This window comes from Rana temporaria, chromosome 2 (assembly GCF_905171775.1).
Source record: "Rana temporaria chromosome 2, aRanTem1.1, whole genome shotgun sequence".
NCBI classification, from domain to species: Eukaryota; Metazoa; Chordata; class Amphibia; order Anura; family Ranidae; genus Rana; species Rana temporaria.
In genome coordinates this window covers 522926001-522948967 of record NC_053490.1, presented here as the reverse complement: position 1 = coordinate 522948967, position 22967 = coordinate 522926001, and the positions used below count along the sequence as shown (strand labels likewise).

General features: G+C 50.6%; 1 protein-coding gene across 1 annotated transcript in view; it reads right to left on the bottom strand.

The window, feature by feature from the left end:
• The window catches only part of ILDR1 (immunoglobulin like domain containing receptor 1), a 106436-nt gene extending 83469 nt beyond the window's left edge, over positions 1 to 22967 (bottom strand). The window contains exon 1 of the mRNA XM_040339089.1: positions 22801 to 22967. Within this exon, the coding sequence (XP_040195023.1) occupies positions 22801 to 22846 (46 nt within the window). The 5' untranslated portion in view covers positions 22847 to 22967. The remainder of the gene's footprint in view (positions 1 to 22800) is intronic.

The following is a 22967-nucleotide window of genomic DNA, read 5'->3' as shown; positions in this document are numbered from 1 at the left end:
CATGTGACAGCATATATTTTTTTTTTTGCAATTTTTTTTTTTTTTACAGTGATTTTTTGTTTTCGGTTTTTTTTGTGTTTTTTAGGTGGGGGGTGGCTTGTCAGTGTGTTTTTTTATTTACATTTTATTTTTATTTATTTAAAAAAATAATATATATTTTTTTTTTTAATCAGCCCTGTTGGGGGTCTTTGGAGAGATATCAGGGGTCTTAACAGACCTCTGACATCTCCCCTTTAAGGCAGAGAAAGGGACTAGGGACACAGATTCCCCAGTCCCTTTCTCTGCAGCCTCAGCTGAAATGAATGGCGAGAAGCTCCTCTCCATTCATAAACTGAAGCATCGTAAACACAAGTAACGAAGCTCAGTTATATGAATGGACAGAGTCAGTGATCACTGACTCTGTTCATTCTGAAAAGGTAGGAGCCGGGTTTAGCGTCTCCTACCTCCGCTCTCCATCCTGACAAATTGAGGGGGGAGAGAGGACAGCACAGAACACGGGGGGGAGAGAGGACAGCACGGAACACGGGGGGAGAGAGGACAGCACGGAACACGGGGGGGAAGAGAGGACAGCACGGAACACGGGGGGGAAGAGAGGACAGCACGGAACACGGGGGGGAAGAGAGGACAGCACGGAACACAGGGGGGAAGAGAGGACAGCACGGAACACAGGGGGGAGAGAGGACAGCACGGAACACGGGGGGGAAGAGAGGACAGCACGGAACACGGGGGGGAAGAGAGGACAGCACGGAACACGGGGGGGAAGAGAGGACAGCACGGAACACGGGGGGGAAGAGAGGACAGCACGGAACACGGGGGGGAAGAGAGGACAGCACGGAACACGGGGGGGAAGAGAGGACAGCACGGAACACGGGGGGGGGAGAGAGGACAGCACGGAACACGGGGGGGGGGGGAGAGAGGACAGCACGGAACACGGGGGGGGGGAGAGAGGACAGCACGGAACACGGGGGGGAGAGAGGACAGCACGGAACACGGGGGGGGAGAGAGGACAGCACGGAACACGGGGGGGAGAGAGGACAGCACGGAACACAGGGGGGGGAGAGAGAGGACAGCACGGAACACAGGGGGGGGGAGAGAGAGGACAGCACGGAACACAGGGGGGGAGAGAGAGGACAGCACGGAACACAGGGGGGGGAGAGAGGACAGCACGGAACACGGGGGGGAAAGAGAGGACAGCACGGAACATGGGGGGAAAGAGAGGACAGCATGGAACACGGGGGGAAAGAGAGGACAGCACGGAACACGGGGGAAAGAGAGCACAGCACGGAACACGGGGGGGGGAAAGAGAGGACAGCGCGGAACACGGGGGGGGAAAGAGAGGACAGCGCGGAACATGGGGGAAAGACAGCACGGGGGGAGAAGACTTGCAACTCCCCTGCCTGCCCAGCTATCGGCTGAGGCATCGGAGCATTTCCCCCGAGTACAAGTACTCGGGGAAATGCTTGGTATCGGTACTGATACCGATACTAGTATCGGGACATTCCTAGTTTTGAGTTTGCGAAAAGGCATGTGGGAGATTCCTAAAATGCGTGGAGGAAGGTGCTATGGTCTGGTGAGACTAAAATTTTACTTTTTGCCCATCAAAATGCTTTACAGGCGTCCCAGTGTGACAGGGGTCTAAGATACAAGTCAGATTTCAGGCATCCCCTGCACCAAAAATGACATTTTTGATGGTATACTCCCAATAGGAACACGTCTAAAGGGATGCAGGCACAAAAGAGACCTCACTGGAATACCATTCAAGTAGCAGATTTAGAAGAAATATTAAGGGCTTTCACATATAATTTGTTGATTAACCAGTTGCCGACCAGCCGCCGTCGTTTTACGGCGGCAGGTCGGCTCCCCTGCGCGAGAGCCCGTAGCTCTACGTCGGCTCTTTTGCAGGCCACTCGCCCCCGTCTCCCGTGCCCGGCGGGCGCGATCGCCGCCGGGCACACGCGATCGCTCGTCACACAGCTCCCAGTCCTATAAGGGAGAGAAATGCTGATCTTCTGTTCATACAATGTATGAACAGAAGATCAGTCATTTCCCCTAGTGAGGCCACCCCCCCTCACAGTTAGAACACACCCAGGGAACATACTTAACCCCTTCCCCACCCCCTTAGTGTTAACCCTTTCACTGCCAGTGGCATTTTTATAGTAATCCAATGCATTTTTATAGCACTGATTGTTATAAAAATGCCAATGGTCCCAAAAATGTGTCAAAAGTGTCCGCCATAATGTCGCAGTACCGAAAAAAAAAAAAATCGCTGATCGCCGCCATTACTAGTAAAAAATGCCATAAAATACCCCCTATTTTGTAAAGTGAGTGAGTGAGTGAGTAACTTGTATAGCGCAACAAATGCAAACTTAATCGCCTCAAACACTATAACTTTTGCGCAAACCAATCAAACGCTTATTGCGATTTTTTTTACGAAAAATATGTAGAAGAATACGTATCGTCCTAAACTGAGGAAAAAATAAGTTTTTCTTATATATTTTTGGGGGATATTTATTATAGCAAAAAGTAAAAAATATTATTTTTTTTCAAAATTGTCGCTCTATTTTTGTTTATAGCGCAAAAACAAAAAAAAAAAACGCAGAGGTGATCAAATACCACCAAAAGAAAGCTTTATTTGTGGAAAAGAAAGGACGCCAATTTTGTTTGGGAGCCACGTCGCACGACCGCGCAATTGTCAGTTAAAACGAATGCCGAATCGCAAAAAGTGCTCTGGTCTTTTTACCAGAAATATGGTCCGGGGGTTAAGTGGTTAAAGGATTGCGCAATCAAATGGTCTGATGAATGAGTTTTCATAAAAATTCTAAAAATTTTGCAATTGAGCAAAAAATAAAATAAAAACTCTACTGATGTATGGCCAACCCAAGGCACTGCTTCCTCTGACTGCTAGTCTCATCAGATTTGCAGGGATATTTGGTGATGTGACTACTGTGCTGATCACCGTTCTTCTTGCTGAAGGGGAAGCTGTACCTGAGGAGCTGCAGTACAAGGATCTCCCTGCTTCTGCTTCATCTATTCTACGGATCTGTGCCTCCTTCAACATTCCTTCTGTTCTTTTCATTTTCCCACCAGACATCACTACATTCACATAGTGTGCATTTGGAACATTGGGGGCCAGATTCTCAGAGGAGATACGACGGCGTATCTCCAGATACGCTGTCTTATCTCTGAGTTGAGCCGTCGTATCTATGCGCCTGATTCATAGAATCAGTTACGCATAGATTTCTATTAGATCCGACCGGCGTAAGTCTCTTACGCCGTCGGATCTTAACTGCATATTTACGCTGGCCGCTAGGGGCGTGTACTCTGATTTACGCCTAGAATATGTAAATCAGCTAGATACGCGAATTCACGAACGTACGCCGCAGTACATTTACGCCGTTTACGTTAGGCTTTTCCCGGCGTAAAGTTACCCCTGCTATATGAGGCGTATATGCTGCGCACCAATGTTAAGTATGGCCGTCGTTCCCGTGACGAAATTTGAAAAATTAACGTAGTTTGCGTAAGTCGTCCGTGAATGGGGCTGGAAGTCATTTACGTTCACGTCGAAACCAATGACGTCCTTGCGGCGTACTTTGGAGCAATGCACACTGGAAAATTCCACGGATGGCGCATGTGCCGTTCGTGAAAAACGTCAATCACGTCGGGTCATGCTTATGGCAGCAGTGGAATATCCCGGGCAGATATGCAGCTTGTTTCAGCTGTACAGGTGAATGCGCTCATGTACATGAAGTCCTAAAACAAACATTAATAGCTGAGTAAATATTGTGTTATTTTGTTTTTTCGATACGCGCTCATTTTTTAAATTCGTTTGCAAAATATTCCACATTTCCATTTTTTTTTTACTAAAATCCAGCAGATGTTTCCATAATTTAACGTTGGAGAAGGAGAGGCCTACACAATGCCAAATGTAGATGTTGGATATCTTGCATAGTTAGTTTTTTTATCACCTAAAACTGGTTCAACACTGGAAGGCAAAACTCTCTCCAATCCTGAAATGGTTAACGGGAAAAGTGCGTTGCTTATTATAGCGAGGGATTATGCATGATGCAAGCGTTTTGTTGTTGCTGGTGGAAGCGGTGCATTGTGGGTGCTGTGAAGGGATGCTCTATACATCATCAATGATGCAGATAAAAATCTCTCCTGTAATGAACCTGGAGGATAGAGGAGCGATGTGTCAATGACATCATTAGCATTGCAGATTCACACCTGGACTATATCACCCCTCCCCCTTTCAGCAGTCATAGGCCCAGATTCTTGTACATCGGAGTAACGTATCCGATTTACGTTACGCCGCCGCAACTTACACGGGCAAGTGCTGTATTCTCAAAGCACTTGCTCCGTAAGTTGCGGCGGCGTAGCGTAAATCGGCCGGCGTAAGCCCGCCCAATTCAAATGTGGAAGGGGGGGCGTGTTTTATGTTAAACTACTGTGACCCGACGTGATTGACGTTTTTGCGGAATGGCGCATGCGCCGTCCGTGGAATTTTCCAGTGTGCATTGCTCCAAAGTACGCCGCAAGGACGTCATTGGTTTCGACGTGAACGTAAATGACGTCCAGCCCCATTCACGGACGACTTACGCAAACGACGTAACTTTTTAAAATTTTGATGCGGGAACGACGGCCATACTTAAAGCGGGGGTTCACCCTTAGAGGGCACTTTTTCCCCTTAGATTCCTGCTCGTTTTCTCTAGGGGAATCGGCAATTTGTTTTAAAATATGTGCAGTACTTACCCGTTTACGAGACGCATCCTCTCCGTCGCTTCCGGGTATGGGCTGCGGGAATGGGCGTTCCTTCTTGATTGACAGTCGTCCGAGAGGCTTCCGACGGTCGCATCCATCGCGTCACGATTTTCCGAAAGAAGCCGAACGTCGGTGCGCAGGTGCAGTATAGAGCCGCACCGACGTTCGGCTTCTTTCGGCTACGAGTGACGCGATGGATGCGACCGTCGGAAGCCTCTCGGAAGACTGTCAATCAAGAAGGAACGCCCGCTCCCGAAGACCCATACCCGGAAGCGACGGAGAAGATGCAGCTCGAAAACGGGTAAGTACTGCTCATATTTTAATACAAATAGCCGATTCCCCTAGACCGAACGAGCAGGAAGCTAAGGGGAGAAAAAAAAAAAATTGAATAAATGGGTGAACTCCCGCTTTAACATTGGCTGCGCCTCATAGCAGGGGCAACTATACGCCGGGAAAAGCCTAACGTAAACGTCGTAACTTTACTGCGTCGGCCGCTCGTACGTTCGGGAATTCGCGTATCTAGCTAAATTTGCATACTCAACGCGGAATTCGACGGAAGCGCCACCTAGCGGTCAAAAAAAAATGCAGTTTAGATCGGACGGCGTAAGAGACTTACCCCTGTCGGATCTAATGGATATCTATGCGTAACTGATTCTAAGAATCAGGCGCATAGATATGACGGGTCGGATTCGGACTTACGACGGCGTACATGGCGCTACGCCGTCGTAAGACCTCAGGATCCGGGCCACAGAATTTTACATCCATTTCCCCTACAGATATCCCGGTATTCCTTGTCTCTATATCCTTTACAGGTATCCTGGTATTCCTTGTATCTCTTTCCTCTACAGATGTCCCAGTAGTCCTTGTAGCTATTCCCAGTACATAATATTCCAGTATTCCTTGTATCTATTGCCATACAGATAATCCAGTATTAACCACTTGCCTACCGGGCACTTACACCTCCTTCCTGCCCAGGCCATTTTTCAGCTTTCAGCACGGTCACACTTTGAATGACAATTGTTCTTTTGGTGGTATTTAATCACTGCTGGGTATTTTATTAAAAAAAAAAAAAAAATTATATATATGCGTTTTTTACTTAGTTTCTGTCAGTAAATTTTGTAACCAAGTAATGTTTGCCTTCATGGATGTGCACTGATGGGCACTGATAGGATAAGCTGGTGGGCATTGATGAGGTGGCACTTATGGGCACTAATGTGCAACACTTATGGGCACTGATGAGGTGGCACTAATATACCGCACTTATGGCCACTGATAGGTGGCACTGATATGTGGCGATGATGGGCACTGTTAGGCGGCACTGGTGGACACTAATAGGCGGCACTGGTGGGCAGTAATGATGGGCTGATTGACAGCAGTGCTGGGCATTGATGGGCAGCACTGATAGGTGCAGTTAATTGGATCCTTTCCCCTAAAGATGTCCCAGTATTCCTTGCATCTATTCCCAGTACATAATATCCCAGTATTCCTTGTATCTATTCCCAGTGAATTATATATCCCAGTATTCCTTAGATCCATTTCCTGTTCATATATTCCAGTATTTTTTGCATCCATTTCCAGTACAGATTTCCCACTTTTCCTTGTATCCATTACCTCTACAGGTATCCCGGTATTCCTTGTATCCATTTCCCCTACAGATATCCCGGTATTCCTTGTATCCATTTCCTCTACAGATATCCCGGTATTCCTTGTATCCATTTCCTCTACAGGTATCCCGGTATTCCTTGTATCCATTTCCTCTACAGGTATCCCGGTATTCCTTGTATCCATTTCCTCTACAGGTATCCCGGTATTCCTTGTATCCATTTCCTCTACAGATATCCCGGTATTCCTTGTATCCATTTCCTCTACAGATATCCCGGTATTCCTTGTATCCATTTCCTCTACAGATATCCCGGGATTCCTTGTATCCATTTCCTCTACAGGTATCCCGGTATTCCTTGTATCCATTTCCTCTACAGATATCCCGGTATTCCTTGTATCCATTACCTCTACAGGTATCCCGGTATTCCTTGTATCCATTTCCCCTACAGATATCCCGGTATTCCTTGTATCCATTACCTCTACAGGTATCCCGGTATTCCTTGTATCCATTTCCCCTACAGATATCCCGGTATTCCTTGTATCCATTTCCTCTACAGATATCCCGGTATTCCTTGTATCCATTTCCCCTACAGATATCCCGGTATTCCTTGTATCCATTTCCCCTACAGATATCCCGGTATTCCTTGTATCCATTTCCCCTACAGATATCCCGGTATTCCTTGTATCCATTTCCCCTACAGATATCCCGGTATTCCTTGTATCCATTTCCTCTACAGGTATCCCGGGATTCCTTGTATCCATTTCCTCTACAGGTATCCCGGTATTCCTTGTATCCATTTCCTCTACAGATATCCCGGTATTCCTTGTATCCATTACCTCTACAGGTATCCCGGTATTCCTTGTATCCATTTCCCCTACAGATATCCCGGTATTCCTTGTATCCATTTCCTCTACAGGTATCCCGGTATTCCTTGTATCCATTTCCTCTACAGGTATCCCGGTATTCCTTGTATCCATTTCCTCTACAGATATCCCAGTATTCCTTGTATCCATTTCCTCTACAGATATCCCGGTATTCCTTGTATCCATTTCCTCTACAGATATCCCAGTATTCCTTGTATCCATTTCCTCTACAGGTATCCCGGTATTCCTTGTATCCATTTCCTCTACAGATATCCCAGTATTCCTTGTATCCATTTCCTCTACAGATATCCCAGTATTCCTTGTATCCATTTCCTCTACAGATATCCCGGTATTCCTTGTATCCATTTCCTCTACAGATATCCCGGTATTCCTTGTATCCATTTCCTCTACAGATATCCCGGTATTCCTTGTATCCATTTCCTCTACAGGTATCCCGGTATTCCTTGTATCCATTTCCTCTACAGATATCCCAGTATTCCTTGTATCCATTTCCTCTACAGATATCCCGGTATTCCTTGTATCCATTTCCTCTACAGATATCCTGGTATTCCTTGTATCCATTTCCTCTACAGGTATCCCGGTATTCCTTGTATCCATTTCCTCTACAGATATCCCGGTATTCCTTGTATCCATTTCCTCTACAGGTATCCAATTCGCAATAGTGTAAACCCAGCCTCAAGGCAGACGTCCCAATACTTTTGGCAATATAGGGGTAGATTCACGTACCTTTAGGCGGGCGTAGCGTATCTCCTATACGCTACGCCGCCGTAACTTTGAGAGGCGAGTATAGTATTTTCAAAGATTTTGCCGCCGAAGTTACGGCGGCGTAGCGTATTAGGGCCGGCGTAAGCCCGCCTAACTAAAATGTTGAAGCTGTGGGCGTGTTTTATGTATATTAACTGTGACCCCACGTAAATGACGTTTCGATCGAACGGCGCATGCGCCGTCCGTGGACCTATCCCAGTGCGCATGCTCCAAATGACGTCGGCAAACCGCCATGCTTTCGACGTGAACGTAAATTACGGCCAGCCCCATTCACGGACGAGTTACGCAAACGACGTAAAATTTGAAAAATTCGACGCGGTTCCGACGTCCATACTCAACATTGGCTGCGCCATGTTTTTGGTGGTTTATCTTTACGCCTGAAAACCCCTTACGTAAACGGCATATCTTTACTGCGACGGCCGAGCGTACGTTCGTGAATAGGCGTATCTAGCTGATTTACATATTCTAGGCGTAAATCAGCGTACACGCCCCTAGCGGCCAGCGCAAATATGCAGTTAAGATACGACGGCGTAGGAAGACTTACGCCGGCCGTATCTTAGCAACATTAAAGCGTATCTCAGTTTGAGCATACGCTTAAAGTTGCGACGGCGAAAATTTGCAAGACTGCAAATGAGTTCTGCTGTAAATTTTTCTGACAGTCGCTGTAACTACTTGAAGACCAGCCGCCGCAGTTGTACTGTTTTTTTTTTTTTTTACTTCAAAATTTACGTTTTTTTTTGTTTGCTTATAGCGCAAAAAAATCAAACCGCAGAGGTGATCAAATACCCCCAAAAGAAAGCTCTATTTGTGGGGGAAAAAGGACGTCAATTTTGTTTGAGTGCCACGTCGCACGACCGCGCAATCTTCAGTTAAAGTGACGCGGTGCCATTTCACAAAAAAATGGCCTAGCCATTAAGGGGGCAAATCCATCCGGTCCTTAAGTGGTTAAGGTAATTTTCCCAGCTCCCTGATATTCAGTTGTTTCCACTCATGTCTACAGTGCCTTGCAAAAGTATTCACCTCCCCCCCCCCCCCCCTTGGCATTTTTCATGTTTTGTTGCTCCCCTGCAGTGTCAGTGTGACAGCCCGAGTGCTTTCACACTGAGGCGACGCGCTGGCAGGACGTTAAAAAATGTCCTGCAAGCAGCATCTTTGGAGCGGCGAAGGAGCGGTGTGTACATCGCTCCTCCACCGCTCTTGCTCATTGAAATGAATGGGCACCGCGGCCAAACCGGCGCTTCAGCGGTGCTTTGCGCGGGGGGGGTTAAAAGCGCCCACTTCCGGCCTAATACCTCTGCAAAAATTACAGTAAAGCGCCGTTAAAAATATCGTCGCTTTACCGCCACCGCCCAGTCTGAAAGCGACCTTAGTGCAGACTTCTGGGAAAATTAGTGGGCCAATCACACAAGCACGAAATGGTCAGTACACACGTCGGCAGAATGGCGCGGCTGGGCAAATCAACGTACCTGTAAATCAATGTAAACAGACAGATCCCCGTTCTGTCAGGGAAGTAGATAGAGAACTGCTGTTCCTAGTGATCAGTCCCCTCCCCCCCCCTATAGTTAGAAACACCTCCCTAGGGAACACCTAACCCCTTGATCGCCCCCTAGTGTTAACCACTTCTTTGCCAGTGACATTTTATACAGTAATCAGTGTCTATTTTTAGCTCTGATCGCTGAATAAATGTCAATTGTCCCCAAAAAAGTGTCAAAAGTGTCCGATGCGTCTGCCACAATGTCGCAGTCCTGCTAAAAATCGCATTTACTAGTAAAAAAAAAAGTTATAAAAATCAAAATAATAATAAAAATGCCATACCAAAAATATGTAGAAGAATACATATTGGCCTAAACTGATGAATATTTAAATTGTTTGTGGATATTTATAATAGCAAAAAATGTTTTTGTTTATAGCGCAAAAAAGAAAAACCGCAGAGGTGATCAAATACCACCAAAAGAAAGCTCTATTTGTGGGAAAAAATGACATAGATTTTGTTTGTGTACAGCGTCGTGTGACCGGGCAATTGTCAGTTAAAGCGACGCAGAAAATGGCCTGGTCATTAAGGGGGCAAATCCTTCCGGTCCTTAAAGCGGAGTTCCACCCAAAAGTGGAACTTCCATTTTAAGCACTCCTCGACCCCTTACATTCCACATTTGGCATGTCATTTTATTTTTGGGGGGGGAGTTGGTAACTTCTTTTAAGTGGTACTTCCTTTCCCACTTCCTTCTTCCTCTTTTTGGCCGCCTAGGTGACTCCTCCTCTCGCCATAGGCGGCCCCTCCCTGCCAGCAATCTTCTGGGACATGTCACAGGTCCCAGAAGATTGACTAGCCAATAGCAGAGCGACTCGCACATTGCGCAGTGCGCGCCTGGCCGTGGAGCCGTAAACTGTCACAGCTGGGTGCCCACAGTTGCTATGACGGCGCCCCGGAGAGGAAGGGGGAGAGGAGCGAGGCTCCGGGCGCCCGCATCGTTGGACGGTGGGGCAGGGGAATGTGTTTTTTTTTTAAAAAACGGGTGGAACTCGTTTTTCTTGAATTTTTCTTGCTCTAAAAAAGGTGCCGATAATGGCCGACAATAAATGTATATTCATTTAAATTCATATTAACCACTTAAGGACCCCTTCACGCCGTTATACGTCGCAGAATGGCACGGCTGGGCACATCCACGTACATGTACGTGGCTCTTTAAGCCCAGCCGTGGGGTCGCGTATGCGCGGCCCGGTCCGAAGCTCCGTGGCCGCGGGATTTGTGGACCCGGTTGCCGCTGGAGTCCTGCGATCGGTCCCCGGAGCTAAAGAACGTTCTTCACTGTGGCGCTGTCATCGATCGTGTGTTCCCTTTTATAGGGAAACACAATCGATGACGTCACACCTACAGCCACACCCCCCTACAGTTAGAAACACAAATGAGGTCACACTTAACCCCTTCAGCGCCCCCTTGTGGTTAACTCCCAAACTACAATTGTCATTTTCACAGTAAACAATGCATTTTTTGCTGTGAAAATTACAATGGTCCCACAAATGTGTCAAAATTGTCCTGAGTGTCCGCCATAATGTCGCAGTCACGAAAAAAAAAAAAAACGCTGATCACCGCCATTAGTAGTAAAAAAAAATTTTTTTATAAAAATGCAAAAAAACTATCCCCTTTTTTGTAAACGCTATAAATTTTGCGCAAACCAATCGATAAACGCTTATTGCGATTTTTTTTTTACCAAAAATAGGTAGAAGAATACGTATCAGCCTAAACTGAGGGAAAAAAATGATGTTTTATATCTTTTTGGGGGATATTTATTATAAAAAAAGTCAAAAATATTGCATTTTTTTCAAAATTGGCGCTCTATTTTTGTTTATAGCGCAAAAAATAAAAACCGCAGAGGAGATCAAATACCCCCAAAAGAAAGCTCTATTTGTGGGAAAAAAAAGGACGCCAATTTTGTTTGGGAGCCACGTCGCACGACCGCGCAATTGTCAGTTAAAGCGACACCGTGCCGAATCGCAAAAACTGGCCGGGTCCTTTAGCTGCCTAAAGGTCTGGGTCTTAAGTGGTTAATTAAAAGTTGAATAGAATACAATTTTATATATAAAAATATATATATATATTTTTTAAAAACTGTCCTTTTGCGTTTTGTCAAAGTGCCTCCTAAATTTTTCGATTTCGGCCCCAACATTTTCGGCTCAGTGCACCTCTCGTTTATTACGCGTTGGTGTGAGGTCACGTGTCGCCTGCGGCAGATTTCAATGCTTAGTCGATAGTGAAATCAGCACCTTGTGCGTTGATCTGCTCCAGCGCCGTGTTTTCTCGCAGTCCCATAGACTGATCTAGGACTGGGTACGTTGACGACTTGCTACATTGACTCCATTAGTAACAGACGAGATGACGGTTTATGTTCAGCCGGCATAGTTCTGTGGATAAGTAATATTTAATCATCTGCCAGATAAGGCTGGCACGCTTCCTAGTCATGTTGTGGAAACACACAGCTCACCTCTAAACCCCGAGAAGACCCGAGCAAAGACATTCCTTAGGGCAGGAAAATGATTCACACGATAAATGTCTTCTGATCTCACAGCTGATTATACGAATCATAACATTGGCGTCACTAAATTCTCACGTGTGCCAAAACACAGGGAGCGGAGATCACCGCCAACTGACTCTTCTGTAGGGCCCATTCAGACATTGGCGTCCTGGCGCGTTTCATTAATCATACACATTGGGCTGGATTCAGGTAGTTTTGCGCTTTTTTTACGGAAGCGCAGGGCAACGTTTTTGCCCTGCGCCCCCGCAAATTTACTGCAGTGCCCTTGATTCACGGAGCAGTAGCTCCGTAAATTGCGTGGGCGCGTCGGCAAAATGCCTGGCGTAAGCGCGCGCAATTTAAATGATCCCGTAGGGGGCGGGAATCATTTAAATTAGGCGCATTCCCGCGCCGATCGTAGAGCGCATGCTCCATCGGGAAACTTTCCCCACGTGCATTGCGGCAAATGACGTCGCAAGGACGTCATTTGCTTCAAAGTGAACGTGAATGGCGTCCAGCGCCATTCACGAATCACTTACGCAAACTACGTAAATTTGAAATTTCGCGACGCGGGAACGACAGGTATACGTAACATTGGCTGCCCCTGCTAATAGCAGGGGCAGCCTTACGCAAAAACCGACGTACGGAAGCAACGTAAACTGCGTACAAAGGGCTCGCGTAACGTTGTGAATCGGCATTAGTATGCAATTTGCATACTATACGCTGAGCACAACGTGAACGCCCCCTTAACGGCCATCGCAAGAATGCAGCCTAAGATATGCGGGCATAAGAGCCTTATGCCGCGCATATCTTAGGCTGCAGTCGGCGTAACGAGGTTCCTGAATCAGGAGCATTCGTTACGCCGGGGCAAGTAAGCAATTGCGCTGTGTAACTATGGTTACACAGGCGCAATTGCTTCTTGAATCCAGCCCATCTTAACCATTGGGCTGAGCTTAGGACTTCTCATGGTGAGAGATCCAGGTCCAGCGCCTCGCCCCCTTACCTCTTCTTTCGGGCATGCATTTGAATTGGCTGCCTTAAAATTGTAGCAATCCCAAAAGCAAACATTTATTATTTCCTCCTCCCATTATGAGGGGTTCCCACCATCCCTGTGCGGAGTTCCCAGGTCTGTACACCTGCTGTGCCCATTATAAGGGGTTCCCACCATCCCTGTGCTGAGTTCCCGGGTCTGTACACCCGCTGTGCCCATTATAAGGGGTTCCCACCATCCCTGTGCCGCGTTCCCGGGTCTGTACACCTACTGTGCCCACTATGAAGGGTTCTCACCATCCCTGTGCCGCGTTCCCGGGTCTGTACATCTGCTGTGCCCATTATAAGGGGTTCCACCATCCCTGTGCCGAGTTCCCGGGTCTGTACACTTGTTGTGCCCATTATGAAGGGTTCTCACCATCCCTGTGCTGAGTTCCCATGCCTGTACACCTGATGTGCCCATTATGAGGGGTTCCCACCATCCCAGTGCTGAGTTCCCGGGTCTGTACACCCGCTGTGCCCATTATAAGGGGTTCCCACCATCCCTGTGCTGAGTTCCCGGGTCTGTACACCCGCTGTGCCCATTATAAGGGGTTCCCACCATCCCTGTGCGGCGTTCCCGGGTCTGTACACCCGCTGTGCCCATTATAAGGGGTTCCCACCATCCCTGTGCCGCGTTCCCGGGTCTGTACACCCGCTGTGCCCATTATAAGGGGTTCCCACCATCCCTGTGCTGAGTTCCCGGGTCTGTACACCCGCTGTGCCCATTATAAGGGGTTCCCACCATCCCTGTACTGAGTTCCCATGCCTGTACACCTGATGTTCCCATTATGAGGGGTTCCCACCATCCCTGTGCTGAGTTCCCAGGTCTGTACACCCGCTGTGCCCATTATAAGGGGTTCCCACCATCCCTGTGCCGAGTTCCCGGGTCTGTACACCTGCTGTGCCCATTACGAGGGGTTCCCACCATCCCTGTGCCGAGTTCCCGGGTCTGTACACCTGCTGTGCCCATTATAAGGGGTTCCACCATCCCTGTGCCGAGTTCCCGGGTCTGTACACTTGCTGTGCCCATTATAAGGGGTTCCACCATCCCTGTGCGGAGTTCCCGGGTCTGTACACCCGCTGTGCCCATTATAAGGGGTTCCACCATCCCTGTGCGGAGTTCCCGGGTCTGTACACCTGCTGTGCCCATTATAAGGGGTTCCACCATCCCTGTGCGGAGTTCCCGGGTCTGTACACTTGCTGTGCCCACTATGAAGGGTTCTCACCATCCCTGTGCGGAGTTCCCGGGTCTGTACACCTGCTGTGCCCATTATAAGGGGTTCCCACCATCCATGTGCGGAGTTCCCGGGTCTGTACACTTGCTGTGCCCATTATGAGGGGTTCCCACCACACCTGTGCCGCGTTCACGGGTCTGTACACCTGCTGTGCCCATTATGAGGGGTTCCCACCATCCCTGTGCCGAGTTCCTGGGTCTGTACACCTGCTGTGCCCATTATAAGGGGTTCCCACCATCCCTGTGCCGAGTTCCTGGGTCTGTACACCCGCTGTGCCCATTATGAAAAGTTCTCACCATCCCTGTGCGGAGTTCCCAGGTATTGGATTTTTATATCAATTTTAAATTATGAAAAATGTAAAAAAGGAATACACAAAGGTTTGTGGGAACACCCAAAAGTCCCAGGTGGACAGGAAGAAGCCGGGGTGCTGACATCTCATGACTGGAGTCTCAAACTGATAAACTCCCCAACGATTCTGCCAAGCTTAAGTATTAGTCGTGGGTGGAGTGGGTCAGGTTTCTAGTTGTGGGTGGAGTGGGTCAGTTTTTGTAATAGTTGTGGGCAGATTCTAGTTGTGGGCAGAGTGGGGCAGATTCTAGTTGTGGGCAGAGTGGGGCAGATTCTAGTTGTGGGCAGAGTGGGGCAGATTCTAGTTGTGGGCAGAGTGGGTCAGTTTTTGTATTAGTTGTGGGTGGAGTGGGTCAGTTTCTAGATGTGGGCGGAGTGGGTCAGTTTTAGTATTAGTTGTGGGCAGGGCTGTGGAGTCGGAGTCGAGGAGTCGGAGGAAATTTTGGGTACCTGGAGTCGGAGTCGGCAAACAATGCACCCACTCCGACTCCGACTCCTACTAAATTTAGATTGGAATAAATAGTTTTTTTTATAAAACTTTGTTTTCATTGTGTTTGTCTTTTGCGTAAACTGTGCAATACAGTAGACTGTTGGCTTCCCAGCTAGTAGTCCTGTGATAGGTTGCGTTTCTTTCCCTCAAGGAATGTATAAAATACATTTGCATATTAATACAGAGGAGTCGGGGAGTCGGAGGTACATAAAACTAAGGAGTCGGAGTCGGAACATTTATCTACCGACTCCACAGCCCTGGTTGTGGGCGGAGTGGGGCAGATTCTAGTTGTGGGCGGAGTGGGGCAGATTCTAGTTGTGGGTGGAGTGGGGCAGTTTCTGGTTGTGGGTGGAGTGGGGCAGTTTCCGGTTGTGGGTGGAGTGGGGCAGTTTCCGGTTGTGGGTGGAGTGGGGCAGATTCTAGTTGTGGGTGGAGTGGGGCAGATTCTAGTTGTGGGTGGAGTGGGGCAGATTCTAGTTGTGGGTGGAGTGGGGCAGTTTGCGGTTGTGGGTGGAGTGGGGCAGTTTGCGGTTGTGGGTGGAGTGGGGCAGTTTGCGGTTGTGGGTGGAGTGGGGCAGTTGTCTCTGGGTGGAGTGGGGCAGTTGTCTCTGGGTGGAGTGGGGCAGTTGTCTCTGGGTGGAGTGGGGCAGTTGTCTCTGGGTGGAGTGGGGCAGTTGTCTCTGGGTGGAGTGGGGCAGTTGTCTCTGGGTGGAGTGGGGCAGTTGTCTCTGGGTGGAGTGGGGCAGTTGTCACAGGATGGAGTGGGGCAGTTGTCTCTGGATGATGTTGGTTATATTGATGGAATGGGAGTTTCCCGCACAGTGCCGGGAACCATGTCCCTCACACATCACTCTCTCGGAAGGTGGAGACGCTTCATGAAAGCTCCATTCAGGGAACAGAGAAGTTTGAGGCGTTCTCCAGAAAAAATACGAGTTATTCCTGTCTGAAAGAACACTTTGTAATACTCAGAAATACCCGGCAGAAGTTTCCGTGTTTACCGGGATACTTCACGGCAGGCGGAGCGATCGGCAACTGCTGAACTACAGACACCAGCAACACGTGGCGAACTACAGACACCAGCAACACGTGGCGAACTACAGACACCAGCAAACACGTGGCGAACTACAGACACCAGCAAACACGTGGCGAACTACAGACACCAGCAACACTTGGCGAACTACAGACACCAGCAACACGTGGCGAACTACAGAAACCAGCAAACACGTGGCGAACTACAGACACCAGCAACACGTGGCGAACTACAGAAACCAGCAAACACGTGGCGAACTACAGACACCAGCAACACGTGGCGAACTACAGACACCAGCAACACGTGGCGAACCACAGACACCAGCAAACACGTGGCGAACCACAAACACCAGCAACACGTGGCGAACTACAGACACCAGCAACACGTAGCGAACTACAGACACCAGCAAACACGTGGCGAACCACAGACACCAGCAACACGTGGCGAACCACAGACACCAAACACATGGCGAACTACAGACACCAGCAACACGTGGCGAACTACAGACACCAGCAAACACGTGGCGAACTACAGACACCAGCAACACGTGGGGAACTACAGACACCAGCAACACGTGGCGAACTACAGACGCCAGCAACACGTGGCGAACTACAGACGCCAGCAACACGTGGCGAACTACAGACGCCAGCAACACGTGGCGAACTACAGACGCCAGCAACACGTGGCGAACTACAGACGCCAGCAACACGTGGCGAACTACAGACGCCAGCAACACGTGGCGAACTACAGACGCCAGCAACACGTGGCGAACTACAGACGCCAGCAACACGTGGCGAACTACAGACGCCAGCAACACGTGGCGAACTACAGACACCAGCAAACACGTGGCGAACTACAGACACCAGCAAACACGTGGCGAACTACAGACACCAGCAACACGTGGCGAACTACAGAAACCAGCAACACGTGGCGAACTACAGACACCAGCAACACGTGGCAAACTACAGACACCAGCAACACGTGGCGAACTACAGAAACCAGCAACACGTGGCGAACTACAGAAACCAGCAAACACGTGCCGAACGACAGACACCAGCAACACGTGGCGAACTACAGACACCAGCAAACACGTGGCGAACTACAGACACCAGCAAACACGTGGCGAACTACAGACACCAGCAACACTTGGCGAACTACAGACACCAGCAACACGTGGCGAACTACAGAAACCAGCAAACACGTGGCGAACTACAGACACCAGCAACACGTGGCGAACTACAGAAACCAGCAAACACGTGGCGAACTACAGACACCAGCAACACGTGGCGAACTACAGAAACCAGCAACACGTGGCGAACTACAGACACCAGCAACACGTGGCGAACTACAGACACCAGCAACACGTGGCGAACTACAGAAACCAGCAAACACGTGGCGAACTACAGACACCAGCAACACGTGGCGAACTACAGACACCAGCAACACGTGGCGAACTACAGACACCAGCAAACACGTGGCGAACCACAAACACCAGCAACACGTGGCGAACTACAGAAACCAGCAAACACGTGGCGAACTACAGACACCAGCAACACGTGGCGAACCACAGACACCAGCAACACGTAGCGAACCACAGACACCAGCAACACGTGGCGAACCACAGACACCAGCAACACGTGGCGAACCACAGACACCAAACACATGGCGAACTACAGACACCAGCAACACGTGGCGAACTACAGACACCAGCAAACACGTGGCGAACTACAGACACCAGCAACACGTGGGGAACTACAGACGCCAGCAACACGTGGCGAACTACAGACGCCAGCAACACGTGGCGAACTACAGACGCCAGCAAACACGTGGCGAACTACAGACGCCAGCAACACGTGGCAAACTACAGACGCCAGCAACACGTGGCGAACTACAGACGCCAGCAACACGTGGCGAACTACAGACGCCAGCAACACGTGGCGAACTACAGACGCCAGCAACACGTGGCGAACTACAGACGCCAGCAACACGTGGCGAACTACAGACGCCAGCAACACGTGGCGAACTACAGACGCCAGCAACACGTGGCGAACTACAGACGCCAGCAACACGTGGCGAACTACAGACACCAGCAAACACGTGGCGAACTACAGACACCAGCAACACGTGGCGAACTACAGAAACCAGCAACACGTGGCGAACTACAGAAACCAGCAACACGTGGCGAACTACAGAAACCAGCAAACACGTGGCGAACTACAGAAACCAGCAACACGTGGCGAACTACAGACACCAGCAACACGTGGCAAACTACAGACACCAGCAACACGTGGCGAACTACAGAAACCAGCAACACGTGGCGAACTACAGAAACCAGCAAACACGTGGCGAACGACAGACACCAGCAACACGTGGCGAACTACAGACACCAGCAAACACGTGGCGAACTACAGACACCAGCAAACACGTGGCGAACTACAGACACCAGCAACACTTGGCGAACTACAGACACCAGCAACACGTGGCGAACTACAGAAACCAGCAAACACGTGGCGAACTACAGACACCAGCAACACGTGGCGAACTACAGAAACCAGCAAACACGTGGCGAACTACAGACACCAGCAACACGTGGCGAACTACAGAAACCAGCAAACACGTGGCGAACTACAGACACCAGCAAACACGTGGCGAACTACAGACACCAGCAAACACGTGGCGAACTACAGACACCAGCAAACACGTGGCGAACTACAGACACCAGCAAACACGTGGCGAACTACAGACACCAGCAACACGTGGCGAACTACAGACACCAGCAACACGTGGCGAACTACAGAAACCAGCAAACACGTGGCGAACTACAGACACCAGCAAACACGTGGCGAACTACAGACACCAGCAACACGTGGCGAACTACAGACACCAGCAAACACGTGGCGAACTACAGACACCAGCAAACACGTGGCGAACTACAGACACCAGCAACACGTGGCGAACTACAGACACCAGCAAACACGTGGCGAACTACAGACACCAGCAAACACGTGGCGAACTACAGAAACCAGCAAACACGTGGCGAACTACAGACACCAGCAACACGTGGCGAACTACAGACACCAGCAACACGTGGCGAACCACAAACACCAGCAACACGTGGCGAACTACAGACACCAGCAACACGTGGCGAACTACAGACACCAGCAACACGTGGCGAACCACAAACACCAGCAACACGTGGCGAACTACAGACACCAAACACATGGCGAACTACAGACACCAGCAACACGTGGCGAACTACAGACACCAGCAACACGTGGCGAACTACAGACACCAGCAACACGTGGGGAACTACAGACACCAGCAACACGTGGGGAACTACAGACACCAGCAACACGTGGGGAACTACAGACACCAGCAACACGTGGGGAACTACAGACACCAGCAACACGTGGCGAACTACAGACACCAGCAACACGTGGCGAACTACAGACACCAGCAACACGTGGCGAACTACAGACACCAGCAACACGTGGCGAACTACAGAAACCAGCAACACGTGGCGAACTACAGACGCCAGCAAACACGTGGCGAACTACAGACACCAGCAACACGTGGCGAACTACAGAAACCAGCAACACGTGGCGAACTACAGACGCCAGCAAACACGTGGCGAACTACAGACGCCAGCAACACGTGGCGAACTACAGACGCCAGCAACACGTGGCGAACTACAGAAACCAGCAAACACGTGGCGAACTACAGACGCCAGCAAACACGTGGCGAACTACAGACACCAGCAACACGTGGCGAACGACAGACACCTGCAACACGTGGCGAACTACAGACGCCAGCAACACGTGGCGAACTACAGACGCCAGCAACACGTGGCGAACTACAGACGCCAGCAACACGTGGCGAACTACAGACGCCAGCAACACGTGGCGAACTACAGACACCAGCAAACACGTGGCGACTACTATCTATTTTAGTACTTGTTCACCTGCGTAGGTTACGTCATGCATTGATGTGCGTCGTCTTTAGGGCCCCAACATCAATTCATAAAAACTATCCCCGCCCCCTTTAGATCAGACAGACCTGCTGGGTGTCTATGACAGATGATGGTTACAAATAGACATACAATCATTTCTCAGTCTTTTATTTCTGTCTTGTGACCCCACTGTGGAAACTTTCTTTCACTTCCTGTTCCTGCGACACCCACAGAAGAATGAGATGGGGGAGGGAAGCATAAGATCAGATGGTCTAACCCTTTCACAATATAAGCTGCTTTCACACACAGCTTGAAGTACCGGCCCTTTAAATCTCAAAGAAAACCTCTTTTGAATTCAATACGGGGGCGGGGGATGGGTGGGTCACCATTACTGACCTTCTTCTGAAAAATGCTTGTTTCCTGGCTGCCGCTGTCTTATAACTAAAATCATATACACAACCTAGAAAAGAGCAGCATTCCTCATCTGCATGTTTGTATTGGAACGCATTCAAGCCAGAGGATCCTCATGACAGCCAGGCAGTTGGCATGTTCAGAATAAGTCAGTGATAGCAGCATGCAGGATTCCCAGCACAGAGATCATCTATTTACAAACATCTCTACATCAGATGACACCATGGATATGTGGGGGAGGGGACAGATGACAGATCACACCGGATACAACTTCCTTCACCTGCAATCATCTCATGTGATACATCCGACCTCTGACCCCAATTCACCCCAACTTCCCATAATAGTGTCACCGTACACCCCTCCGATGTCCCCCGTGTCACCATACACCCCTCCGATGTCCCCAGTGTCACCGCACACCCCTCCGATGTCCCCCGTGTCACCACACACCCCTCCGATGTCTCCCGTGTCACCACACACCCCTCCGATGTCTCCCGTGTCACCACACACCCCTCCGATGTCCCCCGTGTCACCGTACACCCCTCCGATGTCCCCCGTGTCACCATACACCCCTCCGATGTCCCCAGTGTCACCATACACCCCTCCGATGTCCCCAGTGTCACCATACACCCCTCCGATGTCCCCCGTGTCACCGTGTCACCACACACCCCTCCGATGTCCCCACACACCCCTCCGATGTCCCCCGTGTCACCGCACACCCCTCCGATGTCCCCCGTGTCACCACACACCCCTCCGATGTCTCCCGTGTCACCACACACCCCTCCGATGTCCCCCGTGTCACCGTACACCCCTCCGATGTCCCCCGTGTCACCATACACCCCTCCGATGTCCCCCGTGTCACCGTACACCCCTCCGATGTCCCCAGTGTCACCGCACACCCCTCCGATGTCCCCAGTGTCACCGTACACCCCTCCGATGTCCCCAGTGTCACCACACACCCCTCCGATGTCCCCCGTGTCACCATACACCCCTCCGATGTCCCCCGTGTCACCGTACACCCCTCCGATGTCCCCAGTGTCACCGCACACCCCTCCGATGTCCCCAGTGTCACCGTACACCCCTCCGATGTCCCCAGTGTCACCACACACCCCTCCGATGTCCCCCGTGTCTCGTACACCCCTCCGATGTCCCCCGTGTCACCGTACACCCCTCCGATGTCACCTGTGTCACCGTACACCCCTCCGATGTCCCCCGTGTCACCATACACCCCCCGATGTCCCCCATGTCACCATACACCCCTCCGATGTCCCCCGTGTCACCATACACCCCCCGATGTCCCCCGTGTCACCATACACCCCCCGATGTCCCCCATGTCACCACACACCTCTCCGATGTCCCCCGTGTCACCACACACCCCTCCAATGTCCCCCGTGTCACCGTACACCCCTCCAATGTCCCCCGTGTCACCGTACACCTCTCCGATGTCCCCCGTGTCACCACCCACCCCTCCGATGTCCCCCGTGTCACCGTACACTCCTCCGATGTCCCCCGTGTCACCGTACACTCCTCCGATGTCCCCCGTGTCACCGTACACCCCTCCGATGTCCCCGTGTCACCACACACCCCTCCGATGTCCCCCGTGTCACCATACACCCCTCCGATGTCCCCCGTGTCACCACACACCCCTCCGATGTCCCCCGTGTCACCATACACCCCTCCGATGTCCCCCGTGTCACCATACACCCCTCCGATGTCCCCCGTGTCACCGTACACCCCTCCGATGTCCCCCGTGTCACCGTACACCCCTCCGATGTCCCCCGTGTCACCGCACACCCCTCCGATGTCCCCCATGTCACCGTACACCCCCCCTCCGATGTCCCCCGTGTCACCACACACCCCCCGATGTCCCCCGTGTCACCATACACCCCCCGATGTCCCCCGTGTCACCATACACCCCTCCGATGTCCCCCGTGTCACCACACACCCCTCCGATGTCCCCCGTGTCACCGCACACCCCTCCGATGTCCCCCGTGTCACCGCACACCCCTCCGATGTCCCCCGTGTCACCGCACACCCCTCCGATGTCCCCCGTGTCACCACACACCCCCCCGATGTCCCCCGTGTCACCACACACCCCCCCGATGTCCCCCGTGTCTCGTACACCCCTCCGATGTTTCCTACGCACAGTGTCAGGTGTTTATATTTCACCTGTTGCTCCTCCACCTGTCTTAGGTGTGTCTGCGCATGCTCATTACCCCCCCTCCCCCTCCTGCAGACAGGAATCCTCCTGGAAGTGATACAATTAGAGATCTCCATGTCCTCCTTACCTGAGCACAGCCAGGTGCAGAGCAGCAGCAGGTAGAGAGCAGCCATGGCCCAGGTGAGCCCTCCAGGTGATCACTGTCCCCCTCTGGATGATCCTCTCCAGCAGCCAGTCCTCATCCCAGCTTCTCCTTCCAACTGAAACTTCATCCAGAAACCAGCTGCCCCTCCC